We start from the raw sequence: 26,463 nt of genomic DNA on the forward strand, positions 1-26,463 counted from the left end.
CTGGAAGACAATGACTAATGTGGAGCTTAAGCTAATGTGACATAAAACACTGTCGACCAGAGAGATTCACGTTTGCAATACAGACCGAGAGTAACAGCTGTTCAGACCTCAAACTGGACTGTGAGTTCGTTACATACAGTCATATCACTTGGATTCAGACTATTTCACTTCTTCTTCTGATTCAAAATGTTGACACACATGCAAAAACACAAATTTCCTCTCACTATAACACAAAGAGAAGCAGCATTAAATAAGACAGATACACACTGCACACACACACACATATATAACGAGGCCACAAAGACTAATGTGAGGGCTGTGAGCAGAAGGAGAGGATGGAGGGCAGATGTCCTTCAGCAGGTCATTAATACCGACTACACCATCCTGCAGTGACCTCTACCACTTAACCCCCCTCCTTTCATACTAAAACCTGTTGTAAGACAGATGGGGGAAAACGGTGCAGCTCTACACTTTGATAGATGGTAGAAACTCGCTTGTAACCCTTCTGTGGAGGAAACTGTTTACAGAAGGACTTACAGTGTATAACGACAAAAATAGTGACAAATTGGGGAGTTAAATGGCACTTAGTGACTAATCTAAATGTGAGCGATGCATTACTCAAGTGTAAATCCATGCTTTAAAAGCTGAGGTTGATAGGTCACGCTGAACCTTGGAAGCAACTTCAGAGAATTGGCATCATGTCATGTTAGCACCTAGTTAGCCAACTGGCTGCCAACGTAGCTTCTGTGCCAACCTAAGACACTTATTCACTTCCCCTTATCCGTTTTTAATCACACCCTGCTATTACGAAAGGGAAAATGTTTAACTTTAACCCAGTTTTTTTTTTTTTTGCAAAGACCAAACATGAACTAAATGATACATGCGTGTCATGATATGTTATCATATTTTAGGATCATATTCTAACGAAACTTTGGCATGCATGAGCTCAGTGGGAAAATAGCCCCCCTAACCCTGCGTCGCTCTATGTATCCACTTAAACAAGACCATATGTACGGTATGTGGCTAATGATATTTAATGTATCAACATTATGTTATTTCTCCTTCTATGTGTCATTGTGGATTTATAGTGGAAATTCTTCACTTTTTAACCTCTTCGCTGAGGGCCAGGGGGAGTGATAGAACTTTGTCGGGCTCTGGACTGGATCACGGCCACTCAGACAGGCTTTTCACAGAGCTTAGGACTGACGGACTGTGTGGAGGGGATGTAAATCACTGAATGCTGGATAGTTTGTAGGTATCGTGTGGACGTATTGTATGTGCGTATAGCTGCTACGTACGGTGTGTGCGTGAGAGGTTTTGAAATAATGTTATCAAAAGTGCTTCCTGGGAGGTTTTAGTGTGTTGCGGGGAGTTTGGTGTTTTCCAAAAGACTTGTCACATCCGCTTCAACTTCAGTTTTCCCCCACATACTTCTCACGTTTTCAGGAGGATGTGTGTTGTTTTCTATCAGGCTTTGCCAAGTCAGTTTTTTGAACACTGCTATTCTTGCAAATTTCATGGCTTGACTCAACACTTATGTCTTGTGAGAATTTGGCACAAAAGCAAGCTATGGTTGATAAAACTGATACTATTTCTGCTTCTGTTTTTTGGGGGGGATGATTGTTGAACATTGTGGCAAAATGCTCATAAAAAATGCAAAACAAAAATGTAAACAACTCCCAAATGAGTGTTTTGCATGTATATTCATCCAGCATCATTTATCAAAGGAGACTTTTACACAACTCAGTGTATTGTCAGGGCTTTTTTTGATTCCAGTCATGGTCACACCCATGGTGAAAAACAAATGGTCTCATGGTGGTTTAAGGAGCTATATGAAAGCTACACAGCTCATAGTACAGAATGTATTTGTCTACATGACGGTCCTACCTGTTCTTGTCTCTCCAGCCAGCGGTCCACCATAGGGTGATTGGCGCTGAGTGATGACCGTGCCGTCTCTCTCTGAAACTCTCTCTGGTTGGCCCACGTCCCAGCATCCCGCGGCAGACTGCGGTATGTATCTGTGCTTTTACCCTGCAGGGAAGGAGACAGAGACGAAGGTTTCTTAAAAACAAATTCTTATTCTACCATTGCCAATTTTTCCAGCCAAGCTATTAAAAATCAAGTATATGGTTTGTTGTGTAACATTTTTGTAAGTAAATTTATGAAGTACTGGCAAAAAAAAATGGCAAGGGTACAAAATTAATCAACTGAATAATAAAAGTTTCCCCAAAATATATTGTTTCCTCAACTTGCCTCAACTTGAGAGAGTTTCATGTTTTTAAGGACAGGACAATGTGCAAATTTGCAATAAATTGACTACTAAAATTCAGTCAACGCTAATAGAAGCCTTTAGTGCGTCGACGTGCCACATGTAGCCGCATGCATACTGTTCTCCACTAAAATATAGTCATTTTTATAGTAGTACTTTGTTGGCAAGCAGCAATCTCTGCCTATCTGATGTTTTATTGCCAACGCCCCTACCTTCCTCTCCAGGCTGTTGGTGCCAGAGGAATGGCGAGCTTTCAGGAAGCCAGCGGTGGTGGACCAACGGGTTGGGTTCTTCCTTGATGGCGGCTCTTCCGTTTGGACCCGTGATTCACCGCCGCTAAACGGTCCGTTGATGGTAAGCAAGGCGGGGTCGCTGCTGCGCCGGACGTGGAGGGGCATATCTGAAAGAAAAACAACAGGTGTTAAGGCAATTTTAGACTTCATGGTTCCTTAAACATTTAAGCTTGGAAGAGCGACTGGAAAAATTACTGTAGTGGGAAAGACCCGAGCAACTGATATAATGTTGAGAAATGAGTGATGTCAATATGATGGAATAAATTTTGTTCCTATAACAATGTGGGCTAATAAAGACAATTAATCATCCAGATTCCATTAGCATCCCATTGTTGAATAATCAGATTTATCACTGAAAGTCTAATTGGGCAGCTCTAGTTTCTACTTTACTGTCAGAGTATCCCCTCTTAACACGTAGCAGCAGACAGTGCGGGAACAACAATATGAGGAAGAGCCTATTGAGAAACACAAGTGCAAGTGGACGCTTTCCATTAAAACTCTTTACTCTGTATAAAAGTTGCTGTGTGTGGGAAGGGGGCCAAGGTCCAAATAACAACCTAAACCAAGGCAGCGCGCACAAAACACCACAGCTTGTGCTTGTACACACGGCACAATGATGTTATGACATTGAAAATTTCCCACTTTAAGACCTCTCCAAAATCCCACGGGTGGAGTTGATTGGCTGAAAAGACACCCAACGGACCACACAAGAGAGACAAAGTATAAACGAAAAACTGAAAATTGTTTAAAAAAGCTGGAGCGTCTTCGGATGACGATGCCAAGTGTCAGTTTCCCATGTTCTCTTCCAACCGTTTCCATATCATCGGATGTTCTGAACGGTGTTGTGTGGTCGTACAGGAAATACTGGGAAGGCCCTCCATCCACGCTGAGGAGTGTGTGTCTGAGTCAACAGTTTTTCTTTTGTGTTTGTGTGTATTGTGAGAAGAAGCGTATGAGAAGATTAAGTGCGTCCATCTGCTTGTGTGTCTCTGTTTGTGTCTTTACTCATCGATAAACTCATCAGTATATAGGTCAGTGTTTATGTCTCTGAACATTTAATACTTTTATTTAGACTTGCGGGCATTCATGCAAACTAAAGCGGTTGTATATGTGAGGTAAATTATTAGTGTGTTTGTGTGTACCATTATCTGAATGTGTGTTAGTCATGTCTGTGTTTTTGTCAGTGGACATATGTTTGTGTTTGAGAGCTGTTTGAGAGCCAACAGCTACAGTATTTGCTGAGAATCTCTGAATGTGTTTGTGTATTTGTGCACTCGTGTACTTGGCTGACTGGTGCTGTTGGGTCATCCACGGCGTGGGACCTGAACTGCTACGAGCTGCGGGAGGCAACAGCGCTCTGGGAGGTGGAGTTCAGGGGGGGTGGGGGTGGGGGGGGGGGGGGAGTATAGCCTGTCCTGACAGCTCTCAACACTAACTCCATGACTACAACTCCCAGAGGGCATTAGTGTACAGAAACTCACCTCTTCAGCTGAATATACTATACTGAGGTGTACTGTCGCCCAATCCAACACCATATGCTACTATACTATAAGTATACACTGTAAAGTATACTCTAAGTATACAGTTGGCAGTGGAAAATACTAGTTTCTGATTGGCTGGTAAATGTCTATTAAAATCATACATATCTATCCCTCCATTTTCTACACCAAATTAAAATTCCCTCAATTTAAGGTTGTTAGTACTTGTAAATATGTTTCTCATTAGCTGTCAGAGATTAGCATTTATTACTTGTTTTACAAAAAAGAATATTTTAGTCATAATGGAGAGGTTTTGAAGAGGTTTGGCACATAAAATGATGCCCATGTACACTGCTTACTAATTGCCCTGTAAAATTTTAGTACTTTTATATAGTATCATTGATACACTTGCGCACAAGAAGTTTGGGAAACAGAAAATTCAAAGAGTTTTATGATTCATATTTTAGTAGGTTCACTGTAAAACAAAAACATTCAAGTGCGTTTTTATTTTTATCCAAAAATATTGTGTATTAATGTCTTGTACTTTCATGAAGACTTATATATTTAGTATCTATGCTTATACATTTAATGGAATAAGTGTATTCTTTAAATTAGACCATTGACTATGGTTCTGTGACGTTTACATGAGAAGTTATTAGGTATTAAACAAATGTAGGCAAAATCAGTTGGAAATAGGCTCAAAACTGCTGCTACAGAAGGGGGTTAATGAAATAAACCAGTAATGGGAACCAGTTAAAGTGGAAATATTTACACATAAAGATCAATTTCCTCGCCATGGTTAGTAGACTATGACTGAGCCTGTGAAAACATCTTCTGTGACTCTGGAGGAGCTTTTTGAAGTTTAAGAAAATAACTTCTAAAAGATGCCATAGCGATGTCATCATCATGTCACCATTTGACATGGAGACTGAAAGCCTGAATAACAAACTGGAGGTCTGGAATTTGAAAGACATTTACCAGGCAGTGTGTGTCTAACAAGATGCTACTGAGTTGCATCATGGGAGAATGACGACAGAATCAAAAGGTTTTTGGAGATTGATGCATACAATGGACTTAAAGTCAAACCATCCCAGCTTCTTTTGCTTTGACGTGGACGATTCTTACCCCCTGTTCAGTACCCATCTAATGTTGCTTTCTGCTGGTAAGTGGCGATGACATTAAAAAATAAAAATAACACACTCTAGGCCTCTCCCTAGTCTGGTATTTTGTATATCACAACACCCTGCCATGACTTATTTCTTACTTGGATGTCAACAAAAATACTACTTAGGAACAGTACTGCCAATATCAAATTCAGCAAAAACTTAATATTTAATGCTTTTTTGTTTGTTTGTTTTCAAGTTGGTTTCTGAAGCTTTCCCACCACCTCCTCAACAACTTGCTTTAATATTTCACATATGTACAGCTTGTATATCTCTGTTGTGCATTGCATTGTGGGAGAATACGGTCCATGAACAGTGCAGCAACAGTACAGTACAGTAACAGAAGATTGAAAATATAAAAACTAACTTACAACATCTTCACAACAGTTAGCCGACAACCTTCTTTCAATTAAAATAACACAAATATGACTGTGAAAAGCAACTCTGCAACATTAGCGGCGCACAAAAGAAACTGCTGTTCTTTTAAGGATTATTAGGGATATAAGGTCTGTGAATTAAGAAAACAATCATTTTACTGTATTTGCTATATTTTAGAGATAAAAGAGTAAATTCTGAGCTTCAAATGTGACTGCACTTTGGAAATTAACTTTTCAAACTGGCATCTGCAAGCCTCACATGTTCACAACAGTGGCGTGGTTCTTTAATCAGCATTTCCATTTCTGCAGACGTTTCGAGTTTAACAAAGCCAAGAAACTAACATCAATCCAATTGTAAATTTCAATAGAGCTCTCTGTCTAATAAGCTTAATCACTTTTCTTTTGAGTTTGTGGACTGAACAAGAAAACTGGCAAAGACCCACAGAGTCCAGCGCTTCTCATCTCGTCCAACATAAATCAGTGATTGAAAGCTATTCTCATTAGGCGCTCGTGAAAAAAAAAAAAAAAAAAAAAAAAATTAATCAAATTCCTTCTCTCCCATGTCAGACATTTCTCTTAAAACCTATTAAAATTCAGCTGATGAGATTCAGTGTCGTCAATTAAGCAGAGTTAGAATTTATTATAGAGACGCTTAAATTGGACATAACTGGCAGGTGTGATTATACCCGAGATTTCCATTTCTTACTGAAAATTCACATTCGACTTCTCATCCAGAAATCCAATTAGGACCGGAGTGACCTCCTCGCACTCTGTGGTGTTTGTGAGAAAGAGACCAAAAAAGAAAAAAAAAAAAAAAAAGGGGGAGTTTTTGGTGTCTGCTATATGCCAGTTATTAGTGGATGAAGTTCACTACAATCTTTAGACCAGTGTGGTGTTTTTTTTAGTGCTAATTAAAGAAGGTAATTAAAGAACAGTTTGTTTTTAACCTTTATCTTGTCCATTGGAGTGTGTGATTCTGGGTTAATGTGTGCATGTGTTTGGAGAGAGGAAATAAATACAGAATAAAAAGCTTAGGTTTGTATTTATAAGTTTAGAGAATTACATTTAACAATACTCTAAAAGAAGCAACTCAGGAGTAAAAAAAAGTTATTGGCTAAAAATGAGGGATAAGACATTCTTCAAATGCCTACATGATTTACGAGGTAATTTTAGTTAATAAAATTTCTGATTATTACCATGCACTCAATAAAATTTATGAGCAGCAGAAAGTGCTATGGTATGTTTATTTTACCCTGAGTTTTACCTCACAGGCTGCCCTAACTCTCTGATTGGTAGAGTTTGATGGGGCTGGGAAAACACACCGACACTTTTAGGACTGACTACAATACTTATTTTTCTTTGATTTACAGATGACGCTCTTGTGTCTATTAACAATATTCTCCTAAAAACAACCTATATAATTGCTCTTCATTCAAAGTTAAAGGACAGTGCTCCCTTTAGTAACAATGCTAATTTAACTTTATCTCAAAGTATCATGTTTTTGTCAATGAAACTAAATTTTAAATAGGTCTACTGCCATAATAATTCAGAAAACCTTCTAATTCTTTTGTTAAGCTACCATTATAATGGAAAGCATTACAATTTTTTTTTTTATTATACTGATTGCTAGAGCCTACGCCCCTGGTACCCTACCAGTTTAAATTCAAGTATTTTCAAGTCAGAAGAAAACAGCTTTTATCATTAAGTTTGCAAGTAGGAGTAAAAGAGAAGGATTTCATTTCATTTTTATCATTTTAATAAATGTGGTCCCAAATGGTGCATTAACACAAAACAGGCCACAGGAACAATAAGACGGCATAGTATGAGTTTGACTCCGTGTATATTTCTGTGTTCGTTTGCTTGATCCAAATTGACAAATTACCTACAGGAGTCAGTTTTACATCTGAACTCGCAGTAATTACAGTAGAAGAAGCGACTCGGTCTGCAAAAACTGCAGAGTTAGACGGACTCGGCGTCACATTTGATTTAGGAGGCAGCAAACAGAACCAATTAGCCACTTTGGCCGGGGATCAAACGGCTATCTCTGCCTGGAAAAAGAGCCCTCCTGTCCAATTAACAGAATTTATGGGCAGGGGTAACGTACCGCTGGGCCATGATAAGGTAATTTGTTGGGTTTTGCTGTGTACTGCTGCAGTTGCTGACATTTGACACTGATGAAGAGGACAGAAATGTGATGTAAGAGCAATGGATTCAATTAATAATCTCCCGTTAATTGAATGTTTTAGTTCCTGATTGCATCTGTAGATATTGGTCCCTCTATTGACATAATGCATCCATCTTCAAATCACCCAACTGTTCATCCAGGTACATTTATCCCTAATATTTTTTTTTTTTTTCCCTCTCATGTTGTGACTTACTGGTGCGCAGGGCAGAAGGCGTGACCTCGATCTCGCTGGCCGTCTGATAGGGTTGGAAGGCTGAGGCTCCGCTGCCAGCGCTGAGGTCTGCGGCGAACAGGTCGGGGCTCTGGGTGCCCGTGGAACTGGCGCTGGTGCCGTCACCTCCATGATGGGGCTCCTGTTCATCATACACTGCTATCAACTGGAGGAGCAAGAAGGAGAACAGAGGAGACAGGGTAAATGTTTGGATTTAAGAATATGGCTGAATTATGTTAAGATAAACTAAATAACAAACTCTAAAACAATGAAGCGATTTATGGAAAAAGAATGCAGGGAAAAGAGGGGTAAATTAGATTAAAAGTATTGCTTTATTGTTGAAATTGTTGCGTTAAAACCCCAAAAGGTTAAGCGGGATGTGTTGAAATGATAACACAGTGTTACATAAGCTGCTCTCTTAACATTTGGGGGGTTTTATGCACAAATAATATTGGTTTAAACACACTTTTCAATGTGTAAATGTGGTTCTTTTTCTTTGTCTGTGAAAAACAGATGTCATTCTCCACAGAATCAAACTCAATCAATAGAAAGCGGAGCGAGTGAGAAGTAGAGTCTTGATAGACGTCATGAGGGCTACTCATTGATTACAGTTAAATGTGTCCTTACTGGAAACTACCTGGCAACTGATGATGATTCTTAAAAAAACAAGAGAGCAGATCTTAAGATTACTGAAACCCACAATGATTATACACCCAACACAAAAACTATTCCCACCCACAGACAGTCCAAAATAAGGACATTTTAATATGATTCACAACGCAAAGCATGACAGGTAGACTAAGGTTAGAGTTCACTAGGCGATGCCTGAAGCCACACTACAACACAAATTTGCATGTATGACTACACCAAAACAGAAATGGACGTTCAGCAGAAATAGTTTGTCTTGCTTATTTATTCTGCAAATAGTGCAGATGATGCAAATAAACTGAGGAAAAACTGTTACATTTGGAAGAGACGGTGGATGAAGAGACAAAGACTGTAAACTCTAGAAATTTATATGAGTGTTGGCTCACTGTTTTCAGACTGATTTTTTAAATTTTTTTACGTCTCCTGGTCGCCATGTCAACAGTCCGATTCCAGTCAATCCAACATAATGATTATAAAAAATAATCTTAATCAGAAGGATGAGAAGAAACTGGATCAGAAGGCAAATGAGAATAATTAAAACACCACACACTATATGATTTTACTTCTATTAATGTCAATACAGAACATCTAAATCATAACTACATTCATGTGGAATACGTTTAGAAGGTCTTAACACATGGTGGTCCTTTTCTGCTCAAACAGATGAGGACCAGTCCAAAGGAATATGGAGATTATTGAGCCCCCTTATGACACTGAGGCCCTCATTACGTCCAATCATATCCTCTCTTCAGTCAAAATGCCTCCATATTTTCCCTCCACATCTTTACCTTCAAAGCTCTTCTTCTCCCTCACAGATCTGATTAATTCCAGCTTCTACTGAGTCCCTTTATTAGATTAGAGATGAGATTCATGCCGCCCCTCTGCGACTCTCACCAGGCCCGCGTGTATGTGTGTGTGTGTGTGTGTGCTCATCTGGCTCCAGTTAGCCAAAGAGAAAGAGAAAAATCCATCCCACATTTGCAAATTCATAGATGTGATCTAACTGCGCCTCGTGGTGAGAGCTGATGTAGTGGCTTGACTGCGATAATGTCCCCCCCGTTTGAAGGTCTACCTCCTGACCCATAACATCTCCCCGACATTAAAAACTAACAGGGATGTTCAACAGCTCAAACATCTGCAAGATAGCGCAGCAGTTCATCTGGGTTTATTTTCTGTGAAAACCTTTAAAGAAAACTCGACTATACCGCCTTTGGCAAGACGCAGCTGATCAAAAACAGACTCGATATCTTCCTTTTTTTGGGGGGAGAATATGGAGAAAAAGATATATTGCATGTGAAAACAGAAATTCGAATTATCCGTTTTCTGTGCCAGCTTTGAAGATTCACAGAAACGACGTGTTCCGCGTCAAAGTTCATCGATTTGATTTTGTTTTTTCTGAGACACTGAATGTGATGTTTGGAGTAGAGATAAATATTGAGCCAGTTTCACATTCATAAAAACAAGAGATTAAATAAAAAAAACATGCTATCTGTTCCTGACAGCAATGTTCGGACGTACTGCGCTGTCCATGCATCCATCAACACTACTGGTTACTGGATCTGAACCATTATTCCCATTGTTTTCTCACCATTAGATATTATGTATAGACCCACTCCTGTCAAGTCTTCTTCCTGTAACGTTTGGCTAAGTCATATTCTTTCATATCAGGTACCTTTAATTACCTTTAAATACCTTTAATTTCTATTTGTTCATACATGACTGTATATTGTGTATATAAAAACTGCTCTCACATCTATAATTAACTACATTAGCAGCTAAAACAAGCTTTATTTCATTCTTCACTCACAAATTTGTAAGTTATGTAAAACTGAGCAAATACATACAACTGATGTGAATGTAAGAACTCTTTCTATTGGTGCAATTGTCCTACTGAGTTGATGCTTAAATCAAGGCGATCTATCATCTGTTAACTCATTAGAATCCATAAAAAACTATGATATAGCCAACCCTGCTTGGTTTTTTTTTAACATGCTGCTGGATGTATTACATGTAGTAGGGAGGGAACCAATGCACACACTTCCTGTTGCACGTTACAGAATATACATCTAAAATACATCTCAATCATACTTAAAATGAAAGGAAGTAAATGCAAAATGCAGAGTAACATTTTGAGGTCGTTCAGGAAACACTGTGACACTCACTTATCAAAAAAAAAAACTCCTAAAGCAACAAGTTATATATACACACACGCCATTTAAACACGCACACTACTACATAAACACAAGCATATGGCCGAATAGAATGAGATGCATTGATACACACACACACAAACACACACACACACACACACATACACAAACAATTACATTCAGACACACAGCGACACCCGCAAGATCCATTAAAAACACAGACACACTCACACCATTGAAATCCAACTACCAGTTTTCCAGCACATTAAACGTTCATTTCAGCCACATTTAGCCTGAGAGCTGTGGAGTTTTATAGCATGCTGGACAGGCTCCCTGGTGAGGGGGAACAGGCTCTTGAGGGCACACACACACACACACACACACATAAACAGACATTTACAGACCTCAAGACTCATTTTTCCCATTAGCCCCCTTTACATAAATGTGCACACATTTACTTCAAATTAGACTTCGCGTCAGCCCGAGGCTAATGTGTACACACAGTAATGGGGGTAATAAAGGTCATGGGGCAGGAGGGAAGGGGGGGGGGGGGTTGTGGGAGGGAGTGTCTGTAAGTGAAAGATGTATGGAGAGAGTTTTAAAGAGTGAATAAAGAAGTAGGAGAAGGGAGGAAAAGAAAGTGAAGTAAAACAGATTAGAGCAGATGTGTGTGTGTGTGTGTGTGTGTTCGAGTGTGTGTTTTTGTGAGGCACATGGGAGAGAGTGCGACTGGTTGTGTGTTGTTGTGTGATTGTGTGTTTTATGTGTGCACCGCATCTATAAAAAACTTTCAATGTGTGACCGTCAGAGGGTCCTCCACTCCTCCCTCATTAAAGCTTAGTTCAGCCGGAACAGCTGAGTCAGCAAACCCTCCCTCCCTGTGGCCCGCTCCCTGAGGACACCACAGAAGAAGAACCCCCCCCCCACAACCCCAATTGCTTTTATAGCCCATGTGGTTGCTATTACATGAGGCTGCGACGCGCTCTATAAATGTGTACAAGACTGCAAATATCAGGCGACCTGGTCGTACTAGAAGGTGTATGATCACTGATAATTGTTGACAACGTAATAAAAGCAGCGCAGTGGTTGTGATGTGGTCGTTAACGCAAACTGCCCCGAGTCCAACCATATCTCAACCTACAGTGTATGCCAGCACAGTTTGACATAGAGATTTTTACTAATTTCAATATTTCACACACTTTTCATAATGCACTAATGATATTTTGGACAATTACTTAATGGTTTTTGCATATTTTCATTAATATTTCTTATTCTTTGTCTATTAGAAAAAAGGCACTTTTGCCAAAAAAGGATTTCATAAGTTTCATATCCAATTATTTACAACTGTAAACAGTGGCTGAAATTATTTTAATTACATTGTTTTGCCCTTGTATACCAATTATGAATGTAGGAGATGCCTTATGTACAGTCTAGTAGATGCAGATGAGTAAATGGTAATTAAGAACTTTTAATTTAAAAAAAAAAGGGTGCTGGGAGAAAGCTGATAAACAACTGTTATAAGTGTGATGGCTGCTTGTTAATTGCAAAAAAAAAAACAAACAAAAAAAACCCTATAATGTACATGTGCAATTGTCAGGAACAAACATTGTGTCTTTTTGCTTATTAGGAGAAATTGTAATGTATTGAGGAATTGTAATGAACCATCAGTGAGAATAAACTTTCTTCCATTTAAATGTCACGCAAAGTTTAGCACAAGTTTTCTGATGTTTAAAAGATCAAAAAAAATATGAGTTAGCTATGTAGACTGTGATGATAAAAACACAATTTATTGGACAACCCTTCTTTTACCGGCATTTGACTTTTTTTACAAAACATTTTTAACATTTTTTAAACCAGACATACATCATAACTTTGTTTTTTTTTTTTTTTTACAAATTTACTACTTGCAACTTCAATATGATCATTAAAATCCACTTAAAACAGCCGCATGAGAAGCCACCTCCTGTGAGATTACAACGTACGAGAGCCTTTACGACGGTGGTAGCATGAATGTTATGATTGGAAGGTTGCAGGTTGAAATTTCCAAAGCAAGCTGTATATTGCTCATAAAATAAATTCTGAGCAAAGGCTGAAACAGAGGTGATGATCATATAAATCTGTTTTCTTGGTTAACAGAAAAACAGATGGAGAAATCCATTTAGTTTAAATTCACCTCCAAGTTTTTAACTGGTTTGGCTTTTCACTACAAACACAATGAAACGCTAATCTTTGGAGTCCTTGGTGGTTCCCCTTGTCATAAGGAACACATGCCATCAAATGCCAGTTCATATTTCGGCAGCATCAGCTGTGCCAAATACACTTTGTCTGCAAGTTTAGAAAACAGAGGAACATTTTTAATGGTTCTGACTGTAACGAAACCTCTGTTGGATTCATATGAAACCATTTGCTACTGCCAGTTCCTCCATGTCCTTGTTAAACGCTTGGCTTAAGCCAATCGTTTTCATGCAGACGATTAAAAAAAAACAAACATGAATGACAGGTAAACAAACCAAACATCGGTTTTAGTATGCGTTTCCTTTGTCTAATCAATGTAAGTGAATATGTTTAAACCGCTGTGACTGACAGTCGTTCCCTCAAGACTTCAGGTTCTTTCTGTTGGATGTTTTTGTTGATTGAAGCGTTTGTGGGCTATGAAACAGCCTCAAGTCAAGCCTAATTGCTTAGGTTTGTTGACAAGCACGGCCTGACCCTGCCACGGGAGAACTGCCGCCACCCATCATCACACAGACACGCACTTAGAAAAAAAGGTGACATCCAATCAGCGGGATTGGTCTTCCCTCAGGAAAACAGAGGAAGTACACACAGAAATGGGTGTTGATTGGGCTGTCAAACCGCGTCAGTAAAAGCCAGAAGGTTTAGACTGTTCAAAAGGAATATAACCTTTTTGTTCATGACTTACAGGTTAACCTTTCACAGTTCATGATTAGCGCTGCAACAAGTGTTTCTCTAATTGATTTGCTCATAATTTATAGATCTCCTTTCGGATAAATCGACTGATCATAGGTTAAACATAATCATATCTAATGATCACATGTTAATCCTAAAGGGATATTGTCAAAAATGCGCAGTGCAAAGTGTGTAATAGCGCTGCAGCTAACTATTATTCTCATTATCCATTAATCTGCACATTACTTTCTCTATTAATCAATGAATCGTTTTTAGCTATAAAATGTCACAAAACTGTGAAAATCATCCGTTATAATTTCTTAGAGCTCATGATGACATCTTCAAATGTCTTGTTTTGTCTAATAAAACAATCCAAAATCCAAAGATGGACATCAAATCATCACATTTAAGAGACTTCAACCAGCAAATGTTTGACATTTTTGCTTAATAAATGGATAAAACAATAGTTATCTAAATAGCTGCCGATTAGTTAGAACCTCTAGTGTGAATGTGTGCATATATGTAAGTGAGTGTGTGTGTGTGTGTGTGTGTGTGCACAAAACTCTCTTCTTATCAACTTTTCATCCGATTTCTTGCACACACATCCCCTTATAACTCAAGCCAACAAGACTAGGTCAAATCTGCGGATGTCTCTTGTTTTTCTAAGACTCACTCTGTGGAGTGTTTTGTCAGAGTGATTGTTATTTGGGGCGCTTTGGCTGGGTTGCGTGGAGAGCTGCTTCCTCTCCTACTCCGCGAGCTCACGCTGTTTGTCCTGGCTCAGATGCAGCAACACAGCCCCAGGCGAACCACCGGGTGAGTTGCAGACATCATCCCGAGCAGCAACATGACGCTCCCCGCCGGCACAGAGGCCGCGGACCCCATGCTCCGGGGGGTCAGCCGCAACAACGCCTCCACGCGCTCCTCCCGACGGTTGTGCAATCATAGCGTAGGAGCCCAGGTGCAGACAGAGGTAGGGCATCCGCTGGCTCGGCTGCAGGGTGCTCTCAGCGTGCAATCAATTTGGAATGAGCGGCATCACTCAGTCAGTCGGTCAGTGACGGACAGACGTTCCCGTGTGTAGGCTTGGCTCGGCAGTTGCGGTCCATCCAAAAAAAGTAACAATAATTGAAAAGTAAATTACAATGGAAAGTGTGAGTCAGTTCACTTTTCAGCAGTCACTTGCAGCTCATAAATCATCATCATAACTCTGGCAAGAACAATACCCTGGCAGCCGGGCCAGGGAGAGGGAACCAGAGGGCTCTCAAAGGGGAATTAATCCTTATGGGTGTGTGTTGGGGGGTTGAATTCAGCAAGACACAGTCGCTGCTTGCACCACATCAGCAATCGCCGGGCCTTATTTCATCAGAAATCCCTGAGCTTATGCGGTAAGGCTGTCCAAAAATTACAGTTGCTTTAGTTCTGACTACCCACTCCAAAACATAAATCTTTCCAAGCTGCTACATCCATCTATAAACCGTTTGATTTATTCCCTCGTCACATTAAATAACGTCAAGTCATTACTATTTCACACAGAATTATATTACATCAATAGACCGCATTTTCCCTCGATTCAAACCCCACGGTGCGTACTGTTTGTGTTCTTTCACATGATTTATTGGATCTAAAGCATAGTATATCAATAAGAGTAGACACATAAAATCAAAGAGAGCGGGATTGATTATTTGAACAGACGGGAAATTTGCTTGTCATGCAAAGTGGAAATGACAAGGCAAGCTACAAAAGAGTACTAAATGACGAGATCTGCCTCAAATGAGTAATGCTTTTGTTTCATCTAAAGTTATAAATTAACATGATTTAAAAGTAAGACCGCAACTATCATTTGTTTGAATTACTGATTAATCTGCCGATTATTTTCTCAATTAATCGTTTGAGCTATAAAATGCCAGATACAATGAAAAATGCCCATCGCAATTTCTGGGACATCAGGTGATGTCATCTAATTGCTAGTTTAGTCTGACCAGAAGTCCAAAAACAAAAATGTTCTGTTTAATGTCACAAAAGAAACAAAAGAATTAACACCAGCAAGTTGAGCAAAAAAAAAAAAATTCTGATTGATTGCAATTTTTATGATCCAATGTCGACTCAGTAAACATGTACATGTGCGCTAAATGGTGTGTGAGTGTGTATATGTTAATGTAATTGGTTCACTTAAGGCTGCATGATGTGTAAAATTTGTCAAAATCAAGTTATTACGACATGCTCAAAAAGGTCATATAGATGACTGCTGTTGAATGAGCTGCCTTGAGTTACAACAGCCCCATAAACTGTTGGTCTATACAGACCGACCGCATGTTACAGGACTGTCCTGACTCAGGATGGTTAGCTGACTCTGGCTGATCTAAAGATCACATCTACGAGATGGAGACACACTTTCCGTGTCTGACGTCAGAACAATTTAAGTAAAGGTACAAATAATACTACACACAAAAAGTTTACACACAATTAGGGCTGCAAATAACAATTATTTTCATTATCAAGTACTTTGGTGATTATTTTCTCAATCAACTGATTAGTTATTTGACCTATAAAATGTCAGAAAATGGTAAAACATGTCGATCACCAGTCAATCAACCAAAATGACGTCCTCAAATGTCTTATTTTGTCCCGACCAAGAGACAACAACCCAAAGATATTATATAGATGCTTATATATTACTAAAGCAATCAGAAGATAATCAAATTTGAGAAGCTGGACATTGTTTTCTTAAAGAATGACTCCAAACAATTAATCAATGATCAAAATAGTTGGTGATTAATTTAATAGCTGTCAACTAATTGATTAATCAACTAGTGGTTGCAGCTCTACACACAATCTTATAAGACAACAGTTTTATGACAATGTTTACTTGCACAATGTCTATGCATCAGTATCACCAACACGACTTCCTAGACTTGTATTATATTTTCCAAACAAAAGCAGCCCTGAATCTGGAAACCCAAAGCATCCAAACCTGGCTTATGCTAAACCAGGTCGATGCCAAAGGATAAGAGGGCAAAAAAGCAAAACTGTCAGCAAAAGAAGGGAAGTACCCCACCTTCACTTTCGCCTACACAGCTGTGTAATCCAAACTATGTTGTCCCAACTCTCCTCTTAGGTCAAGAAACTGCAGCCTAGAACATTTTCCTCGGTTATACGCTTCAAGAACTGTGGGGAAAGTGCGAGGTTGCAACAGGCCTTTTCCCAAAAGCGACAGCCGTCAAAGCCCTCGGCATCAGTCCCCGCAGCCAAAAACCACAGAGTGCAGACAGGCAGTGACCAATGTTAAGCCCCGGTCAGCATACCACATTGTTTATGTGGGGAGTTTTGTTTCAAAATGAGATGTCTAGCTTTGGAGAAAAAAACTAGACCCACCATAAAAATGCTCATTTTTAAAAGGATGGTAGGTAACTTTAGATGACAACATGATAATACTTTTAGAAACTGGATTTTTATGATTTAGAAAGATGAGCTTTAGGTTGTATTATTTGAAATGGATACATGTACCTTCTATAGTTTCTATTTGAGAAGTGAAGTGTAGACATTACATTTATTACTCTCGATTTCCTGAAGATTTGTGCCTGAAGACATCGGAGCAACGTGACTCTTGACGGGTTCATTAGGTAAAGAAGGAAATCGGCTGTATATAAAAATCTTTCGTTGGAAGTCAAATACGAAAGGTAAAGGGTTTGAAAGATGTGACAAGAGTTATAGTTACATGGTTTCTGCTCAATGAGTAATGAATACATGAGGGCGGCGAAAGCTATTCATCAAGGCCGCAGAGGGAGAGGTGTTTTCTCCTCTTTCATATGTCCAGTTTGATTTGTTACCTGAGAGGTTACATGTAAATGTTTTTATCATAGCTTTTCCACATGGTGGTTAATGGATAGCTCTACATGCAAGGTTATACAATAACACACCGGACAAAAAAATAACAGTGACTCCATCTCACCTACTTCATCACCGATAGTCATTTTAATAGACTCCGAAATTTAAGGTAAAGAAAAGGCAGCTCTACATACTGTGATACATGCACATACATCGCAGGGTTTTCTTCAGCTTTTTATTGTAGAAACATCGCTTGAAATAAAGACCACCCCTGGTAACATAAACCTCTTAAACTCCCAAAGGACACCTGCGTCCTCAGCCGATATTACTGTCTCTCAGAGGCTGTAGCGGGCTCAGTTTTAAAGCTACCGTGAACATGGTAACGTATGAAAACAGAAGACCTAAGGCATCCATTGGTACCAACCATGTCCTGCTAGCTTGTCGTGAAGGGGTCTAAATAGCACTCCGAAGTTGGGCTAAATTTTGGGGTCAAGGTGTCCCTTGACCGTTCAACTCTAGATATCTGAATGAAAATGGGTTCTGTGGGAACCAACAAGTCTCCCCTTTATGGACATGCCCACTTTATGCTATTCCCACGCAGTTTTTGAGCAAAAACCATGCAGTTTTTTGCATGCTGTAGAAATGTGTTATTTTCCCCTGTAGAGGAAGTATGGTTTTCCAAAATCTCCAAATGTCAAAAATTTTTGACACCAAATCACAGCATGAATTTTTCCTGTGGTCTTCCTCAAGGTCTTGGTGTCTTACTGTGGTATTTTGGAGGGATTTCTGACCATTTTTGATGAGTGGTCAAAAACGGTTAGATTTTGCAACAAATCTGTGTAACAAATGGTATCAACCCAAAAATTGCTGTAATAATTTATGAGACATGATTGAGCATGAAAATGGCCATTACATACTTCCATCATAATGTTCTACGCCCTTATACCCTCTAAACTTTCAAAATTTGAATATGTGCCTGACCAAAACACAATAATTATCATAGTTTGGTGTGGAAGAACTTGAAGCGCCTGCACAGAGCCCTGACCTCATCCAACACTTTCGAAATGAACCGGAACACCGACTGTGAGTCTCGTCTTATCGCCCAACATCAGTGTTGGACCTCATTAATGCTCTCGTAGATGCAAGAATGGGAGCAAATCCCTGCAGCCATGTTCTAAAATCTTGTGGAAAGAGTGGAGGCCATTATAGCTGCATATTACTGTTCATGGTTTTAAAAAGATGTTCAGCAGTCACATGTGGGTGTAAATGTGCAGGTATACCCACACTTTGCTGTAGTGTCCACATACATTTGGCCATAGATTGCATGTGAACTTGTATGTTTTCAGGCATTAGGTCTGGTAACTAAACTTGAACTTGGTAAGGTGGAAAAACTAGAGTTGAGTTAAATTAATAAAAAAATGAATAGTCTGTTTTGTTTGGGAGGAATAAATACTGGAACAGTATCTGAGAGGTAGTGCTGTTTTCACAAAACCATTCTTATCCAAGAGCTTAAATTCGAAATGAATCAAAACTGACATCTGAGTCAACTTTTTTCCAACAGCTTCACTCTACATTTATCACACTTAGATGCACATTTAGGCTCAGGGTGCAAAAATCAGTTTTTTTTTTTGGTCCACCAGCCAAATGGCTACTGTGTGTTCAAATTTTAATCAACCACTCAATAGATTACTATTGTTTTTTTGGCTGGTGATTGAAGCAAATTTACCAGCCACTTGCATATTTTACCAGCGTTTGGCTGATGGCTGGTGCTGATTCTTTGCCCTGTTTAGGCTTATCCTGTCCCAGTTCTTCACACACACACACACACACACACACACACACTGACATTTAAGTGCAGTGCGTGCAGTGAGTTCTTGCTATAGCGCTCTTAAGTTATTTTGTCACTTTGTTCCTTCACAGTCAACGCATATCATTCTAATCCACTCATACAGTCATATCTGCAAGTTCCAGAAAGACACATTTAAGACTTTTAGGCTTTTTAATGTTACTGGGAATTTCATTTAGGAACAAACTAACAAAATAAAATAAAGAAACTTGCAAAAGCTGATTACTGTGGAATGTAAAGTATAGAAAAAAAAACACAACAACAGATAATTTTCCTGCATTTATCCTCCCAAAATGATTGGCATATTATATGGATTTAATATTGTATTAATCCAAGTGCTGACAAATTAAACATAACCTATTAGTGAAACTACACAATTCATTGTCTAATTATGTTTAATGCCACTAAACATGACAATCTTTTCATATCAATATCCAATTTTAAAGTCACAAGTGCATTAAAAAGAATCCTGCATGAAATAAGGACATGCTTAATAAATTTGACACTTGAAAACTTTCTCACTTACTTCTTCACTCAAAAAGGTGTTTTATTCCATCTATTTCATGACCCTTTATGGGAAGGTGTTAATGTGAGCAGCCGAGGTGGAAAAGGGCAGCGGTTTGGATGTGTGACAGATGTGGCTAAGATTAGCTGCGGCTGGTAGACGAGCAGCGCAACCTCAAACTCCCACAGAGACTGTTACAGAGTGAGCAAAGACAGAACAGACAGTGACCTTGACCTCGCAGACTTTACACAAAGACACACACGCACAGAAGAAGAAGAATAAGAAGAAGAAGAGGAAGCGCACATATCAAATATAAGAGTATAAGACATGACATCGCACTAGTTATGCGCTCACCTTCCCGCACGATGTCAAACATCTTAACACTCAACCTTCCACGGTCAAAAACACCTTCTCACGCTTTCATTCATTCACTAAGTTTGTCCGTCAAAAAACACAAACCGACAACGATACACACAACGATTACGTCCGAGCAAACACAGATTTAAGATTACATTATAATCAAGTTGAGGACAATCCAGAGCGGCAATTCCACTCAGCATAATGACCCTCTATCCATTTCACTTTAATCCAGACGATAGAAAACATGTGCGGGAGAGCGCAGGGCCGTCTGAGTCGAGGCCAAACTGACAAAGTGAAAACGGCAATCAGACGGAGCAGGGGGAACGAGGTAGTGAGGGAGTGAAGCACTGGAGGTGATTCATTCTCCAAAATGAGAAGAGTGCTGACTTATGACTCTGATTCCCTGAAAGATGCTGCTCTTGATAACCCACTTACTGAGCTTTTTACCAGAGTTTCCACTGAACTTTGGTTCCACGCCAGAGAGGAACATTTTATAGCTTTGCAAAGTTAGAGAGAAATAACTGACCTGATACAAAAAAGTGCTGGCGATGGTGTTTTAATGCATATTTGCTTTCTTATATTGTTTTCTTCAATCATATTTGTACATTTTTTTTTTAGAGGGATTTAGATTTTATTGGATTTTACATCAGTTTGGTTTACAAATATGAGCTTAATTCAAGTTGAAAGGTAGTTTGGGAAATACATTTATTTACTTTCTTGCCAAGAATTAGATGAGAAAACTCTGAATTCCATAACTTCAGAGCATGATCTGATAACTATCTGCTTAATACACAAAAACTTTTGTTTTTATATACAAATTTGTTTCAACTGCATAAAAACAGATGTCTACAGTACTGATACAGTATTATAGGAGTTTTTTTTAGTGGCTCCCAATAAGGAGCGTTGTTTCAAACCACAGTTAAAATTAAATCTGAAATTTCCATCTTTCTGTTATCGCCTCACCATCGTCGTCAAATCTGAACAGCCTTGTTCTCGAGTTAGCCTCATCTGCTCGTTCACTTAGCTGCAACGGCTACACCGTCACTGTTGGATATTGGAGCTTTAAAAAAAAAAAAAAAACACACACACACACACTGTTGAACAGTGCTGACAGTCTTTCAGCTGAGTGAAAAGTGTGTTTAATTCAAGCTGCTGAAAGCTGATAGATGTGGGTACAGCACAGAAAAGACCGTGCAACAAATCCACTTGAGGACTGCGCGCGCACACACACACACACACACACACACACACACACAGAGACTATTTCCTATGGCCAAATGTCTGATTTTGTGCTGTGAGCCCATTTCTGAAACCTCAGTAAGAGGAGGTTGTCTTCTGGCTTGATAGCTAGAACAAGGTACTTCCACTGCTATGGGCACAGGTTCATTTCTCACTGAGGTTGCTCACACTAAAACTAAATGTTCTCAAGTTATTGTGGGTATTTTGAACAGAACATCCATCAAATCAGCTTGAACCAGGAGCTTGAAACAAAGTAATTTTCGATCGATCGATTTACGCCTCACTTTTTAAGAAACCTAACATTCTTTTTTTTTGGGTCCTAAAATACTTTGTTTCTTTGTTATTCATGTTGTTTTTCATTTATTTATGCACTGAGCTTGCAAAGTAATGAATCTTGTATTATTTCTTTCTCACCTTAGCGCTATAAAAGTTCAACATATGCCCCACTCGATTGTGGGTGTTAATTCTTAGACCATTCTTCAATCATTTTAATTAATTAAATGTATTCTAATATACCCAATATTTGCTGCTAAAGCCGTTATATCCCAGCTGGTCCGACTGTTCAGTAATTTGGCTTGTAAACATCTGTTTGAATAACTGCTATGTTAGGTATGTTTACCATCTTGGCTAATAGCGTAGCATGTGTGGTATTTGATGTGAGCATGAGATTGCAGAAAAATAGTCAGTTGTGTTCTTGGTCCTGCTGGAACTAAGACATACATGCACTGAATGCTGATTGCAATAAACAATTAATTCTGTTAATTATAATGTGACCAAAAGAAGGCAGCTAACGTTTTAAGCTAACATTAGCTAATCTTTATTTTGGTGCAACTTGAAGCCACACTGGACTAATTTAACTGAGAGCATGACTAAGACTGGCGTACCAGCAGCTACCTACTAACATGGGTGCTCTGATGGACAAAGCACTGACAAACTTGCATTGATCATTACTTTATCTATTAAAAATGTGGAGATAAAGTAAAAAAAAAACAGAGCTTAGCAAACCACATGTGTGTGCATGTGTGTGTGTAGGTGAGCAGGCTGGGGGTGGTGATGTGAGGGGGTTGTTAGCTAGCCCGCTAATGAGCACCATACATCACATGCTATCAATGCTAATCTCACTTAGGGCTATATTTAGACGTTTAGCTTCAATTACCCGTTTTCCATGGGACTAATCAACACTTAGCAGGCGACACTGCCGTTGTAAATGTGACCGTGTGTGTGTGTGCTGCAGATGTGTACAGGTATGTATGTGTGTGGATGTGTAAATTTAATTAATCAGGACACCCTGTGTATGAACAAAGAGGCTTAATAGGTTTTGGAAGGAAACCGCAGCTCATGCCCTGAACTCATGCTAAGCTGAGATAATCGGTAGAGTTACAGTCTGGTGAACTGCGCTGCCAAGATCCTACAATGAAAATATTCACATTATTGGCTTTTTGGCTTATGTTGTATATGTTATAGATATGTCTTAGTATTTGAAAAGCACAGACATAAATTTTAATTTGAGGTTTATGTTAAATTTAAGTGTAAAAACCTACTTTTTTTTTTTTTTTTTTTTTTTGAGGGATGTTCAGTGTGGTACAGGCCAAATTGTAAAGCCTAACAAGCTTAACAAAATACATGCAGCATGTTTTGTTTTCATTTCTTCTGCTTTTATAAAAACACAACCGGACATCACTTTATCTTAAACAATATCCTGGTGAATTATGTTCCCCTTTATCTGCCAAAGGATCTTTCTTTGTCTTTGTTTTTTGGGGGAGGTTTTTTTTGGTGGATTGGTCCTAAATTGGACGCCAAGCCCGAAAAAGCTTTTACTGAAATCAGCCAAAGTAAGAAAAACAAAGCAAGTTCACGTTATGTAACTTTTTTTCCACTCATCCTGTCACTATCAAGTTCACAAATCATCGTTTCACAGCAGGTTTGCCTTTATCTTTCTGCAGAGCACATGCTGTACCAAATGTGATACTGCACAACACCAGATCCTCCATATGAGCACCGCACTGCACCGCATCGCAGGCCAGAGGTCTTGTTTTCTGCTGGGTCCGATTTAGAACAACAAACAAGTTATTCGTTTACCCTCCATGACATGACAGAGGAAACAGACAGAACATTTAATGGGAAAAAAATAGACTAAAAGAGTTTGAAATGTCAATCCAGAAGGAATTCATGAAAGGAAAGGGGGAGAGCGAAAAAGGAAAAGAAACACAGGAGAGGAGAGGAGAGTGAGGGTGATGGACAGTAGGATGGAGGGGAGAGAAGATAGACTGGATGAAACAAAGTGTGGAGAAGATAAAAATAAAACCGGATAAATAAATAAAGATTGAAGGCAAGAGCTGGAAGAAAGAAAAAAAAAAAAATGAGGGAAGGAAGAAATTGATAAAAAAAAAAGGACAAGGAGAAAGAAAAACGGTGGAGTTGCCAAAGAAGAGAAAGGAAGAGGGGCGAAAGAAAGAGGCGAGACCAATCGTCCGTGAGAAAGACTCGGTTAAGGAGAGCGAGCTCTCAGGATCGGCACCGACGGTGCTTTAAACTGAGTTGTTTCTTCACAGAGTCTGGCTGAGATGCTCAGAACACAGTGAACTGGACGGCTTCCCTCTCTCTCTCTCTCTCTCTCTCTCTCTCTTTCCCTCTCTTTCTCTCTTTGCCGGGAATTATTCTGTCACTCCCTTGGCCTGAACAAGTGGTGCTGGGGGAAGTGTTAACGTAGCGTGAGTTCGAATGCGTGTGTGTACGTGGTGCAACACAGCTGGCAAGGCTCGCGTTGGCTCAAGCATTGGGGGGGCAGTTTCTGTTGCACAATGAAACAGCCATCAGCCAAGAGGAAACGGCTCTTTTTTTTTTATTTTTAAGCAATAAATCAGCTGAATTAAAGAAAAGTTGGGATGTGAGGGGAGAGAGTGAGAGAAGGGGTGAAGGGGAAAAGGAAGGAGGTTGGCAAATCCATGAGTGATAGACAAAGAGAGGCACAGACTGAGGAAATAAGACAAATATTGTATAAACGGTCTGTTTTCATCATTAAACTTATAAAATAGGCTTGACTTCTATTCTTCTATGTCTTCTCATGATTAAGTCAGAGTGCATCCAACGACTGAATATTATTATTTTATCACGCGAATGCAATTTTCAGGCTTTAGAGGCTAAAAAGAAAGAAAAACATTAATGCTGTAGCGCTGCAAATACTTATAATACAAGTAGTAGCTCAACCAATATATCAGCAGGCATTATAAGATAATATTAGCTTATCAAAGATCTGCTGGATCAGCATATATAGGTAGATTCTCAAGGAGAAACTGCAGATAATTTCATTGTTGTATTTGTGTTTTCTTACAGTAGTTATTTATGATTTTATTTGTATTTTTTTAAAAAACTTTTTATTTTTCTTCCTTTCTTTGGACATTAAGTGTTAAAAGTGCTGTATCTCCCACACAGTTCTTTCAATACTGACGTAAACCTCCTCGAATTACAGCTGAGACTTGGCATTTTAATGTAGCATCCATTACTTCAGTTCAAATTGAATGTGTCGAAGAACAAAAAGTGTGTAACTGTCCAAATACTGTCTGGATTACTGGAAGACTGCTGGAAGCTGTTTCTTTGTACAAAACAAACTGAGGTTCTGTTATATATTTTTTGCTATTTTGTTGAGGCGTCTTGTCTTGTGGCACCTAAACGATACAATTAAATTGGTTTATTCATTAGCTCACTTTAAGGAATCAGGTTAAGTACTCAAAAATGTTATCATCCTTATCTGTTGGGCCTAAAAAAAGTCACAGTGGTAGTTGAATAAATCTTAAAGGTAAGCTCATTTTCTGGACATCAGAACGCTGATGACCATGTGATGTTTCATAATCACACTTTGTGAGCACATCTTTTTTTTTTTTTTTTAAACCTGTCACCAAACAGGGTCTAATATGGATTTGTGCAGCTGGCAGGGATTTAGTGAGACATTACCACAGGGGGGGCGGGGGGGGGGACGGACGGACCTCAAACATCAATCCTCTATTATGTGAAACTGAATTAATCCACAGGCGGATCGACCCATTGTAAATATTTAGGAGGAGCGTCTGGTGAGTGTCTAACAATCATCGAGGGGTTAGTGGAGTATTTCTAATGACAAGGTTTAGAAACCAGGTCTTCTTGCTGTGGCGTAACACTGAGACATTGTGTCGCCCAAGAATACCATGAAGTACTTTTACACTTTTAGGCCTGTGTCTCATTAATCTGTGATCTTTAATGTATTCCAGCTGTTTTATGTTGTTGTACTGTTTTTTTTAACCTACATTCCCTCAACCTGCCTTTACTCCTACTACTCTACTTTACCTTCTTTTCTACTGGATATGTTTTGACACTCAACAGAAGGTAGTTGTGAATCTGTTGATCTCAGGTATGGTTAATATATCAGAGAGGAAAAAGAGGTAAATCACCCTGAAATCAAAACCCTCCCTCCCCCAAAAAACACCCCTCAAACTGCATAGCCATTAGCTTCTTCTCACAGCCTTTACTTATTATAACACAGCAACATACTTGTTCCTCTGAAGACTTCATTAAAGAATAATTGCAGAATAACCACTGAGCTGTGTGGGTAGTATCCCAGCATATATATATAGCGTCTAGATATGTATAAGAGCAGCCCCAGTGGGAACATAACCACTAATACTAGACGTGTTAGCGCCTTGCTCTGCCCTGTAAAATCTGCAGGAACGCTTTGTGCGACGGAGGATTTAGGGATACTTTCGAACTGCGCGTCAGTGTCATTTGAAGGATTGTGTGCATCTGTGAGTTTATGTGTGCGCGTACGTCTGGCCGAGGATTTTGAAACCTCCGAGACGTTTAGACTGACCCACATAAGCAGCCGTTCTCCAGCCAGGCGGAGGTCTTATAAGCCTTGCTTGTAATTGAGGGCCAAGGGAGCACCTCAGGAGTGACGGCTGCTTAATGAGAAATTATAGTTGTGCTGATGCTTTCAGAAAACCTGACTCCATTTGATAGTAATTACATCTCATA

At 39.3% G+C, this 26,463-nt stretch overlaps 1 protein-coding gene across 9 annotated transcripts in view; it reads right to left on the reverse strand.

The window, feature by feature from the left end:
• Positions 1–26,463, reverse strand: part of LOC122994645 (partitioning defective 3 homolog) — a 253,190-nt gene that overhangs the window by 145,138 nt on the left and 81,589 nt on the right. For all 9 annotated transcript variants that reach the window (XM_044369447.1, XM_044369452.1, XM_044369451.1 and 6 more), the window contains exons 3-5: positions 7,959–8,142; positions 2,482–2,669; positions 1,888–2,031 (exon numbers count right to left, since the gene is read on the reverse strand). In XM_044369447.1, coding sequence (XP_044225382.1) covers positions 1,888–2,031; positions 2,482–2,669; positions 7,959–8,142 — 516 coding nt within the window. The remainder of the gene's footprint in view (positions 1–1,887; positions 2,032–2,481; positions 2,670–7,958; positions 8,143–26,463) is intronic.

This window comes from Thunnus albacares, chromosome 12, assembly GCF_914725855.1.
Source record: "Thunnus albacares chromosome 12, fThuAlb1.1, whole genome shotgun sequence".
Classification (NCBI taxonomy): domain Eukaryota; kingdom Metazoa; phylum Chordata; class Actinopteri; order Scombriformes; family Scombridae; genus Thunnus; species Thunnus albacares.